The sequence below is a fragment of the Haliaeetus leucocephalus genome, unplaced genomic scaffold (genome assembly GCF_000737465.1).
Source record: "Haliaeetus leucocephalus isolate CR32 unplaced genomic scaffold, Haliaeetus_leucocephalus-4.0 Scaffold0, whole genome shotgun sequence".
Lineage (NCBI taxonomy): Eukaryota > Metazoa > Chordata > Aves > Accipitriformes > Accipitridae > Haliaeetus > Haliaeetus leucocephalus.
In genome coordinates, this window is record NW_010972436.1 from 24,083,194 (window position 1) to 24,096,054 (window position 12,861).

General features: G+C 38.4%; 1 protein-coding gene across 1 annotated transcript in view; it reads right to left on the reverse strand.

Moving 5' to 3' along the window:
• Positions 1-1,609: 1,609 nt before the first annotated feature.
• LOC104829073 (sodium channel protein type 5 subunit alpha-like) overlaps positions 1,610-12,861 on the reverse strand; it is a 34,624-nt gene continuing 23,372 nt past the window's right edge. Inside the window, exons 18-26 of the mRNA XM_010563123.1 lie at positions 11,395-11,549; positions 10,552-10,734; positions 10,193-10,300; positions 8,203-8,481; positions 7,515-7,568; positions 5,639-5,780; positions 4,912-5,012; positions 4,227-4,497; positions 1,610-2,808 (exon numbers count right to left, since the gene is read on the reverse strand). Coding sequence (XP_010561425.1) covers positions 1,610-2,808; positions 4,227-4,497; positions 4,912-5,012; positions 5,639-5,780; positions 7,515-7,568; positions 8,203-8,481; positions 10,193-10,300; positions 10,552-10,734; positions 11,395-11,549 — 2,492 coding nt within the window. The remainder of the gene's footprint in view (positions 2,809-4,226; positions 4,498-4,911; positions 5,013-5,638; positions 5,781-7,514; positions 7,569-8,202; positions 8,482-10,192; positions 10,301-10,551; positions 10,735-11,394; positions 11,550-12,861) is intronic.

Consider the following 12,861-nt stretch of genomic DNA (forward strand, 5'->3'; position numbering starts at 1 on the left):
AACCTGCCAAACCCAACAGTGACCACACAGCTACAACCTTGCGACTAAGAAAAATAAAAAGCATCTTACACTAGTTTGTGTGTAACATGTTTGAAGTTTAAATGAGAAATTAAAATGTCAAGGGTAATTTATGACTATGTCTAGTACATGACAAAGGATAACACAACAGTCGTTAGACAGCAAAGTGCATCAGCTGGAAGTATCTCCAAAGTACATGTACAAAGGACAAAAGACTGACTACTGTTTGGGCATGTGTTTTTCTGAGAAGCCCAAGCTGGTAAGGAAATGAAGAAAGATAAAGAACTTAATAAGGAAAATGTGGTCAGGATCATAAGGGACTATGCACACACATACTTTCACGAGAAGAAGAATTTATGATGACATCCTTAGTCTTATGTTAACCCCAGATCCAAATGCTTCAACCCACATTTCCTAATTGTTCATATTACTCGTACTTTGGTTTCTTCTAATCTTTGCAGGAGGGAGAAAACAGGTCCTGCCATCAGAGAAGCACAGACAGAGGCGGAAAGGCTCCTACCACCAATGGGACACATCTACCTTAGGTCAAGGCCTCGTTCCATGGCCATGGATGATGCTCACCACCATGACTAAGGGCAGCTCCGATGGGCCCTATGTGGTGCTCCCCAGCCAGGGTTTCTGACGTCTAAGGGAGTGGTTGAAGTGATGCTGCCAATTTCCACCCAGTGGAAATGTTTGTTTGTGTCTCTCTTCTCTACCACATTGGCAGGAATGAACATGAGCATGAAACTTGAACGTTCTGTGAAGTTTGAGGGAAGTATGTAATAAAAACAATTTGATATGGAGTGACTGATAGACACACAGCACGGCTGCCTTTGCATTGCTGCCAGAGGAAACCAGGTTAAAAAAAATAATCCTCACAGAAAAAATATAAAGCAAGGTTTTACTCAGCTCTGTACAACTTCCGTAATACTGAGTTGTATTTATTATTTGATTAAGCTGCAGTAACACAACTACAATAGCATACATGCCATGACTTATTCTGTAAACCAATCGTAGTGGAAGAAGTCCACTACACTGTGGCATATCTGTGGATCATGCAGTGGCTGTGTTTGTGGTACATCGGTCCCCAAACATAAAAAAAATACCAAAAAGAAAACCAGCAGCCATTTGCTTAACAGGTTTATAATGAGAGTACCAATTAGGAATAGACTAAGGGTAAATTTTAGCTCCTTTCCCTTTGGCAATTCATCTTAACATTGACATTCTTTTTTTGTTCTCTGGTAGATCCGTTGGTGCTTGGGCTTTTCTCTGCTTCTTGCACCGAGGGTAATGTCAGCAGACGTTACCTATCGTTGCTGAGAATACGCCACAGCACTCGGGTACTGCGGGACTCGCTTTGCAGGGGAGTGCCCTTGATCAAACAGATCCAAAACCTGTCTCTGCACATGTAAGTATTGAACAAAGCTGAACATAGCAGAGCCAAAGGCTATGATTTAGCATCTACCACAGTAAAGTGATTGTGATGAACGGACTTTGTTTATTAGGGAGGCTGCCTCAGCTGACATGTGTTTACAATATCAGCTTCTGTGAACATTTTAAAATATTCTTAACAACATTGTAAGATGAGCTATTTAATGTCTGGATATTGTTGATTACCTGTAATTTCTCCATTCTCAACCATGAGATTGCCACTACTGGCTCTTGTGACACTGTCGTATGATGGAGGAAAAGATGCTGAGGACAAAGTTTCAGATTTCTCAGGACTCCTACCATAGTTTTCACCCATCATAGATGCAATAAGTCCTTCTTTCTCTGGAGCAGCATCTCCAACAGTGTCAGTACTGCAAGTTCTGTGATGGTACAGGTAAGAAGCCTGCTTTATGGAGCGCAGGAGCAAATGACTCCTGTAGGCACGCTGGATGACAGTAGCAGAAGCTTCCTCTTGTCTGTGTCTGAGTGTAGTAGAGATTGGCTCGTAGGATTTTTTTGATGGATTGGCAGCCATGAACTTCTCCTCCATTTGTACTTTCAGAGTATCCAGCTCCCCAGAATCTCCTAACACTCGTTTGGTAAAAGCAAACAAGATATCCAAGCAGTGGATCCTGTCTCCACTGACCATAGGCAGGTCCATTGCTATGAGTTCAACTTTGTTTGGTTTTGGTACACGTAAAGGTTCAGCCAGAGCATCTGCAAAGTCTGAAAGCGCAGAGAAAGTTATAAACTGACTTGCCTCAGGATCAAACTTCTCCCAGATTTCATAAAAGATGTCAAAGTCATCTTCCCCTAAAGGCTCTGTACTTTCCTCAGTAGCAGCATTGAAGTTCTCCAGAATAACAGCTATATACATGTTTACAACAATGAGAAATGATATAATGATGTAACTTACGAAATAAATAATACCTATGGCAGGTTTACCACATTCGCCTATAGTACCATTTACATTTGGATCACAGTACGGTGGCCCAGTGTTTAAAATAGGACTGAGAAGACCATCCCAGCCAGCTGACGTGGTGATTTGGAAGAGACAGAGCATGCTGTTAGCAAAGGTTTGGAAGTTGAACATATCGTCAATGCCATCTTCCATCTTCACGTAGGCAAAGTTAGCCATGCCAAAAATAGCATAAATGAACATGACCAGAAAAAGCAAGAGGCCAATGTTGAATAGAGCAGGTAGGGACATCATTAATGCGAAAAGCAGAGTTCGAATTCCTTTGGCAGCCCGGATGAGTCTCAGTATTCGTCCAATCCGAGCCAAGCGAATGACCCTGAAGAGTATAGGTGGTAAGAAATGTTCAAATGCTGTACTGATGCCAGAAAGCAGTAAGGCTAAAACGGAAAGGATAACAACTGGTTAGAATATCGCATTTCTGCTTAACTAGTAAGTAGGATGAAATGATAATATCTGTACAGTTGAAAAATACCTGATGTGTGTGTGCTAAGACCCTAGTAGAGCAACCTTTAACAGAAGGTAGAGTTGAAAAAATAGCTGTAGAAATCAGCAATTATGAACTACATTCTTCATCCACCAGAAGAGAGTACCCGTTGCACTAAGGATCGCAAGCACCTTTCTATGCACAACTTCAAATATCCATATTGATGGTTTTCTTTGACACTGGTTGCATGAATACTTCAGCAAGTGCAGGTTATATATTTACCTTCTAAATTTGACTTCAGATATAGACACTACAAAGTTAAACTAAGAAAACTAGATATAATCATACTGTCACGGTCATCATTTCAGTAATATAGTCAAGATATACATAAGCAAACCAGTGATGAACACAGAAGTTGTGCATGACACTCTACAACGGCTTTTAGTTCATTCAGGGACATAGCTACACATAGATGTTATTTTATCTTTAGTTTGTATGAAAAAATGACAGATCTAGTAGCACTAGAAGAGGTTTGGCTTTTCTAGGTTTAGATGTTTTGGATACATTTTTCTGGATTTCCACTCCAGGAACTTAATTTCTCAAGGAAGAACCATATTCTTACTGGAATCTTACTTACCCAAAACATAAGTCATAGTAAAGAAACAAGTATTTTTCTTCCCCTAAATGCCTTCTGCTATTTTGGCAGTACTGGTCCTAGGAATAGTTAAATTGGCAGAAAGCTCAAATTGGCAGAAGAGCTCTTCACACCATTCTTCCGTTGCAAACCCTTCAACTAAATGCTAATAGATTTGTGTTGTTCCTTTCTATCCTATTACACAGTGTGAACCCTTATTTTCAATCAGCCATGCCTGAATTTCCAGAAACTGTATTCTGTAGTCTATAATCTAACTCCAGTCTTCAGATTGTCTCTGTATTTCAGTTCTCTGTCACAAACACAGATGACAAAACCCAGCAATTTTTATCTGGGTGAAGATTTCTTAGCTGGCACTAAATCTGTAACAATGGAAATTACCACATAGTGTGGTGCTGGTATGATGGGTTATTCATTCTGTATTTCAGACTAGGTAAAAAACAACCTAAAGAACCATTATGAAAGATTTTACATAACACAGCTACCTTTTTTTTTTTTTTTACTACTTATTAAAAGAAAATAGCAGAAATTTTAAAAAATCTTATTTCATATTATTTTAATATAATCATGGTGGGCTTTTTAGTTCTTTTTCCTCAAGACTTTACAGTATTATGATTTCCATTTCAACATCCATTTGCAGTTGATAAATTTTAACAATTTTTTTCTGAAAAGAGTAATAATTGACTCAGTAAAGAATTTTCCAAACCAATTTTACTTACCAACAAGTGACATAATCACAACAACTAAGTCAAATATGTTCCAGGCATTTGAGAAGTAGTACTGCCTCAGAGCCACCAATTTCAGTACACATTCAGTAGTGAAGATGGCAACGAAGAGTATATTGATTTTGTTAAGGATGTTAGTCTTCGTTTCACTTTGCTCATGGGTTTCCACCATCATGGTGATCATGTTAAGGCAGATGAGAATCATGATGACAACGTCAAAGGCTTGGCGTGTTACAATGTCAAAAAGGAACCCTTGGTATCTGTTCTAGAGGGAAAAAGTACATTTGGCATCAGTTATGAAAGCAGGGAGTACTCATCCATACATGTTTCCAACAGCTCCAGTTTTTATGTTGCAAAGTCACTCACCTATAGTGAAGTCAGAGAAATTTAGGAAAAGCAGAAAATAAAAAGGACATTAAAAATCCCTTCCCAGTTTAATCAGTTCCAAGGTGAATGTAAAACCCAATAATATTTATGCAGAGAACTTAATAAATATTTAACCTGTAAAATCTTTCAGTGCAACTTTTTGGCATGCAGTTGACTTTAGAGCACTGTCTGAGTATCAATGTAAAGACAGTATAAATAATTTATATGCAATATATAAACATATGCACTTTTCAGTGAATTAAATTGCACTTTTGCAATGCATTTTCCTTTTGAAGAATTCAGACAGTCTTACCAGTGGTCTTGGAATGGGTTTTTGAGGTTTCTTGGATCCCAACTTTTTCATTGCATTGTAATATTTTTTCTGTTCTTCTGTCATAAAGATATCTTCCCCACCTAAGTATATAAAGAAATGTCACTGTTATTTGGTGAGAAAGCAGCACTGTTTTAGTTAAAAATTCTAAAATGCTGGAAACTAACATTCTTTCTTTCTTCACATCTTGCTGGTACTAGCCCTTCTCAAAACGTGTAATTGTGTCCAAAAAAATAGAGTGGCACAAACCATACGTTCACAGAGCAGAAGTCCTGGGGTGAAACCCAGCTAGCTCAGAAAGCATGAAAACAAAGGATCTACTGAAAACCTGGACAGGAACAAATCTTTCCTTGGCTCATCCTGGTCTTGCTGAATATCCACAATACTCACCAGAGCAACCGTACCAGACCACTTTCTAAATAACGAGTCTCCTGTTGTGCTCAGTTCCCAAAAAGGAGCAAAATTTTAAGCGGCTGCAGAAAAGATGTCATTGCCTTTGAAATGTTGGGAAAGAGCTAGGTGTTCAGGTTATAGGGGAAAAAAAAGGAGGAAGAAACTCACCCTGGGTGTTACATCTGCTAACTTAATTACTAATGCTCTTGTAAATGTCAATAGAAGTTTTTTAGAGTCTATGTATAGCAAGGACCTTGTTCTCCAAAGATAGTATTGCTCGAGAGATAGTAGGTGCCTGGGAGCACAACCAATGTACTTATCTTTTTCTTTTGTTGGTTGAAGTTGTCGATAATAACACCAACAAAGAGATTCAGGGTAAAGAAAGATCCAAAGATGATGAAGTTCACAAAGTAGAGATACATAAATAGGCTGTGCTCCATTTCCGGCTGCTCATTTTTCTGCAAGAATGAGAAGCAACATGAAAATGACCAGTTACAACACAGGTTCAATTTGGAATAATCTTCATACTGTTAATCCTCTCACAAATTGATTCCAGGAAGAACTAAGATTTACAGCCCTACTGCTACTTCTGACAAAATTCATATGGTTTAAAACTACTAATGGTGCATAACACAAAATATTTTATGTATACGACGCCTTTGGAAGGAGCATGAAATGATGGAAGAAAGTAACATTCATATGGTGACTACAGGATGCATGAAAATTCTAGGACTTTGTAGGGACATTATTGCTCAGATGCTGACTGCTATCCCTTTTGAAATTAAACATGAACTTTATGAAATGATTCACCAGGCACAACACTCGAGAGATAACTAACCAGAAAATACAGCTCAAAATAATAGTACTACAACGTGTTTGTACTATGGCAATTCGTTAATTTGATTTTTTTACAATTTTTTTTTTATGTAGTTTCTTGCTAGATCATTGCAGAACAGGATAATTTAATTCATACTGATATATTTGCACTGAAAAACTTGTAGAGTAAAACCTAGTCTTTGACTAATGGTGAATGAGGTTTACTTTTATTCTAAATTTCTTTTTTTTTTACAAAAGCTGATTGTTGTGGGGATTTTTTTCTTTTCAAACCTGACTTGAAATCCTACCATTTGCAACTGATTGGGGGCCTACTAAAGTCAATAGAAACAGTTATTGAATTGGACATTCCTGACGTGATTTTCACAAGCGTTTCAGAAGCATCAGTTCGGCTTCTTCCGATAAGAATAGGAGTTGTAAATTGCTCAGTACTTGAAAAATCAAGCAAACTATTTTGCAGTCAAATTCCAAGCTCTTGCCATTAAAAATCTGGGCTTAGATATGTTTTTTTCTTCTTGGCAAAAAACTTCTTCTGTGGCTATTGTAGATAAAAACAAAACCAGAACAAGAAAAATAGTTTTTCAAATTGAAACACAAACACCCCCATTTTTATCTATGGTTACTTTTAAAATTGATTCCTTTGAAGTCATAAACAATTAAGATATCCTGAAATTCTTTGCCTCCAAAGACATACCACTTTGTTCTGTATAACATTGGATGATACTTCTGATAAGACGGCAAACGCTACTGTCAATGTAAACGGTAGATAAAATAGTACACTGGTGATGGCTGACAGTGTATTTTAAATGGTTGCTTATCCACAATAGCTCAATTCTTGATAAGTCTGGTTTTATGTTTTGAAGTGGACTTTAAACTTTGTCACGGTAAAACATTCATAAAAGATGTGTGAAGGTGGGTGCCTCCATGTGAGTGGGAACTCTGAACTCCCCTGCTAGCTGATGCACATCCAGTTATTAGTAGAGTCAATGTAGTATAAAGAGGTGCTCAGCTGAACAATATAGATACCCAGGGTGAGCTGAAATGCTCCCTAGATCCCTCTGAGCATATTGACTAGATCTCCATTAACCATACAGGGCACTTGGAGATGAACTCACACAGCGACCTTACAGTATAGGTAACTGCATTTAGGTGAGTGGATCTGAAGTTGAATCCCACTTGCTGTTACAACAAATTAGGTTACTATGAGTCATTCATAGATGAAACGTTTACACCAGCTGAAAAAAATAATTACTGGAAAGTTCTAGCACAAGCAGTAGATATAAAAGTGCAAAAATCGTAATGTTTTTCTAGAAAGCGGTAGCATTAGCAAAAAATACAGTTTGAATATAGTGACTGACCTCTCGTGAATCTACTGCCGCATACATGATTTCCATCCAACCTTTAAATGTTGCCTAGAGTGAGAGATTATGGAAAACGTGTTGAACTTTCAGGGTAAAAGTCTTCACATTATTTGCAATATCCAAATGACGCTGACTGGAGTAAGAGCCTTTGGTATGGTCACAAACACATAGCACCAAGCTCTGACGTTAGGGAAACTTGCCCCTGGGGTACGTGTAGGCATTCTCAGCCTTATCAGGACGTGAAAGCTTGCTAGGGTGGGACAGAACATGTTGTCCTAGGATGCTGACAGGAAAAACCTTAACTAGCATGGTCTACCCAAGGCCTTACAAACCTCATGGCTGAAAAAAAAAAATCTGTATTACAGAATATTAGTTCAGTATCTGCCCCAGATTTCCTTCTGAAATTGACTCCAGCTCTCAGTCTCATGAACCTGCTGGTGGCTGAAACAGAACTTGTCCACCAGATGCCTACTTCATCACCTGGGAAATCACAGCAGGATCTAATTTTTCCCCCTATTTCCATTTGTGTGCACGAGCAGCACTGGTGTTTGAACAGCCAGCTAGAAGGGAAAAGCAAGCTGTATGATACCACTCCTCTCCATCACTCCGAGAGATGAGTTAGGAGCTGACAGGAGGTCAAGCCCGTCTGACATGGTGCTGACTAGTGAAGGCAAGCAGCACTTACCACCTGAAGAAGAGCCAGGTAGCCAGAGCCAACATTATCAAAGTTGACTTTAACGTTGACCCAGAATATTTTTCCTGTGTTATTATACATTTTGCAGTCTGTTATGTTATTGATCGAACCATTCAATTCTGAATCTTCTTCTGTCAGATTGACACATTTCCCAAACTTCCCAGCAAAGAGGTTCACTCCCATGATGCTAAAGATGAGCCAGAAGATGAGGCAGACAAGCAGAACGTTCATGATGGAAGGGATGGCTCCCAGGAGGGCATTGACCACCACCTTGAATGAAACGGGAGAGGAAAAATACACTTAAACAAAGATGGGCTCAAGTATTTGCTCAGTGCAATAAGCAGTCACTTAGTCATCTCAGCAAACAGAAACCTAATGTTTTCCATGTCAATACTAGGCACAGCTGGCATGGGTACCTTGAGCAAAGATTCAAAGGTCCATAGTATCTCTTAGGCTTTCAAAGGAATAGTTGATATTTTTGGGGCTGCTGTGAGCCACCACCGCATAAGTATACTACAATATGAGTCCATCCTCTTTTGATGACTTTCCCTTGGTTTTGGAGTGGGGGATGTTTTGTTTGTTTGTTTTAAACTCTTATAACGCAAAATTTCTGAAGTATTCATCCATAAGCACTAGTGCAGAGAATTGTATTATTAAGGCTGTAGAAAGTAGTTTTTAAAAGGATCAGTAATAACTCTCCAGTAGCATTTTGTTAGACCTATGATATTTAGTGGATTATGACTGTGTTTGGGGTCTCTAACCATGAGTTAGGTACTTTTTCTGTGCTAGGTGCTGTATAGTCACAGAAAATGTCCACGTAGGTTTTAAGTGTATGCTAAGACATAACAGGTTGTTTCGTAAAATGGGGCAGTGTAAGGAAATGATGAGAATATATCTTTGAGTTTCACAGTGAAGGTGATGAACTCAGCAGTCAGGTAGCAAAGAACAACCTGATGGACCAGAAGAAAAATGAAAAAGATTTGTGAAGGTTTTTGGAGACCATGTCACACACATTCTGCATAGCAAGACAGAAGATAAGATGGTACCAGTTTAAACATTGACTCTAGACATGGAAATTTTGATACATTCTGTTAATTAATTTAATGCAATTTCTCTCTGCCTTCACAGTAACAAGATTGCAGTCAGAGAGCTTTCAGCATCATTTTCAGAAGATATCCAGAAGCAATCTATATCTCAGCTGCATTGAGGCTGCATTCCCATGTAAAGGTGTGACAGTGAGGCCATATGGATTTCTATCATCCGTTTTTACACGCCAGAGTATATTCCATAGACCAGATTTTTGCCCACATACCACTGTGGTTATCGCACTGTTTCACACTGCAGTGTACAGATGTGTTTTGCATATGGCTGAGGGAATCTTTCTCTGCATTTGCACAAGGGTAGATTTGTAATTAAAAGTAATTAATGTCCAGCAGCTTCACATTGTTCCAGGTGCTCCTTTGGTGGAAAAAGACAGCAAATATTCTATAGACAAACACTTCTGCTTTTTAAAAGAATGGTCTATTTGGAACAATAATTTGAGCAAAGTACCTCTTAATAGTCTAAAGTTTTTGTAAATCAGTTCAGTAAAATCCTGCAAAATGGAGGCGATTCTTTCCTCTGAATTAGCTTGCCATCAGACTTCGAAAATGAGAATTGTGCTCACAGTTCTTATTCTCTATTTTAATTTTGGGTACCTCAGTAAGACAGGAACACAAGAACTGAGCGGCAATGGAACAAAGTTCTGCCTAGTCTAGTTTTAGTTTCAACGGCACTTAGGATCGGTCACTCGCGGAAAGTCCATAAGGAGCAGCCAAGTACAGAAGAGTGCAGCAGCAAAGGTGCCTTTTAAAAATTCATTTTATAGGTCCTAAACTGAACTTGGGGTAGACTTGTGAACTTCATAAACACACAGACATGAGTTACGACCCTGTTACGTGCTCATTAGTACTGTCAGGCTTTAATTTATATTCAATCTTACCCTCATTCCCTCAAATCGTGACAACGCTCTTAAGGGTCTCAGAGCTCGGAGAGTCCTAAGAGATTTCATGGGGCCAAATGAACTGCCTAAGAGGTTTATTAAAGAGACCTGAATGGGAAGACAAAAGAAAGTATTAGCAATGTCCTGATGTCTGTTCTCTTTATTCCTGTTTAAAAAAAAAAAAAAAACCAACAAAAAAACCAAAACTAAATCTCCCCATATTTTCAGTGCCAGGAGTGCAATATCCTGAAACCAACATTAAAGGAGGCAGGAATACTGTCTTCACTTTGCATCCAGAAAATAATCAGTGATTCTACTTCTACATCCTGTGTCAGGACCCACATAGAAACAACGAAGGCAGAACTTACGTCTACAATGAGGAAGTCCAGCCAGCACCAAGCATTGGTGAAATACTTCTTGAAGCCGTAAGCCACCCATTTCAGGAGCATCTCCAGAACAAAGATGAAAGTGAACATTTTGTCAAGAAAAGCCAACATAATTTTAATGCTTCTTCTCTCATTTATATGGATGTCTTCAAATGCCTGAAATCATAATATATATATACATGGCAAAAGTCAGAGATGAGCTTTATAAAATGGAAGTCTAGCATCATTAAGACCCCTTCGTCATTCAACATGTGTTTTACACCGATCTAAACGCCGTCTTTTACTCAAATCTATGCCAGCTGATAGATGTGTAATTCTCCCTGTCCCTTCTCTTTCTTTTTTCTATACAGTACAGCCCTGTGGACACATACATCACGTACACTGGAATGCTAGGAGAAAAGTGTATATTTTCAGAAATTTATTTCAAGAAATTTATACATCGAGGAGAACTAAGTACTTTTTTTTCCCAAGTTTTAAGAGTCATTTATTTGTTTTAATGATATAAAAACTCCTTTATATTTCACAACTGTGAAATAACTTCCTGAGAAAAATCCAGTATACAGCCAGAATAGAAACAGCTGCTGAGATTTATATATTTGTAGTTATGCTCACACTCTCTTATAATTTTTAATAATATGAATAATAATTTGCAATAATTACAATAGTGAATAAATGACTGCTATGTGAAGCCTCTTCTTTTTTCTCCTGATGATTTCAAAGATATTCACTGTATTTGCTGCTAAAAACAACTTCTCTGGGTGCAAATCAGAGCTAAAAATGCTTCTAAATAAATACATGAAACTGTGCTACACTAACCAGGGCTCCGCTGCTCAGAAGAATCATGAATATGATAAAGGATTCAAACCACGAGTGTTCAACAATCTGGTAGCAGGTTTTTCTCAGATTCCACCATGTTTCTCCTCCAAACTTTATGGCACTACCCACATAACAATGAAAGTATCGCACACAACCTGAAAGCGAGAGACAGCAAAGAATGTATGGAAGGAACGTACATGCGTGTGAAGGGTTGTTCAAGAAACTTCTGGGGGCAGGGAAAAGTCAATGGTCACATTAACTGCATCATTGTTGTTTTTCATGTTTTGCCAGGAGAAAAAAAATAGGAAATATCTAATTTTGTTTGCCTTGTAACTCCTGTTTATATACATATAAAGTAGTTGGAGCCACTTTGGACAACTTTCTGTTGTTTCAAGATATTTCTGAGACTCTGAACATACTCTCACTGACCTGCTGTTTGGGCACACAAAACTTCAGGGCCATGGGACAAGTCTTGATATTACAAAAGCCTTTCTCAGTTTCTGCACACTATTTGGAAAGCAGAGATGAGATACCCAGGAACACAAAGGCTTGGCGATAGAGAAGGTAAACAGTTGCCTTCAATATTGCAGCATTATACCATGCCTTGCAAGGTCTATTCGTTTATTTATTTGCTTCTGAATGTATGGAATGGCTGGGTTTGTATCATATAACCTGCAAGAATATGCCATATTCTAGCTGACACATAGGCTCTATAAAAGGAGACATCTCCTTTCAAGGTCACCAGATTACTTCTTATAAGTGACAATGACACCAGGGCCACCTAACATTTCCTGACCACCCCATTACAAAATCCTGCGTTGGATTACTTATTAATTTTGCCAAGAATTAACTTGCTTTGGCTGTCATTTTCCTTGCTGTGTGCTCTGTTAATTCATGTTTTCATTATGGCAAAAAAAGTCACTCAGAAGGCTTCTGTCATTTGCAAGCATGGAAAAAATAATGCATATATGTGTCTCATATATATTATTACCTCACACACATATAGTATCGTACAAACAGCTCATATATATATGATAGGATATAACATATGTAAAAAACTTCTGATCATTCTTTCAATAATCCCAGTTGCCCCACTAATGCGGATCTGGGATGTGAGATGGGGCAGGGAATGGCACTTGCACAAGATATGGACTTTTTTTGTGTGCAGAAAACTGTGTCAGGTACAGATTTGCTGCATCTTCAGTTGAGATCTATAACAGTTTGGCCACAGCAGGCACACTCCAGCCTGGGACTACAGAGCACAAAACAAGACATTTCACATTTCTTCTCTGGGGCAGGGAAAGAAAACAAACAAACCAACCTACCTTTATTTCTTTTGTTCTTAGAGCTATGCTGGCAAAAAATGCCATCAATAAAGTAGTTTTGAAAAAAATGCTGTAGCTCAGAAAACTGACATCTGTATTAAGGCAATATTTGTGGTTTTTTTCTGGAGAAAGCAAACTGCAA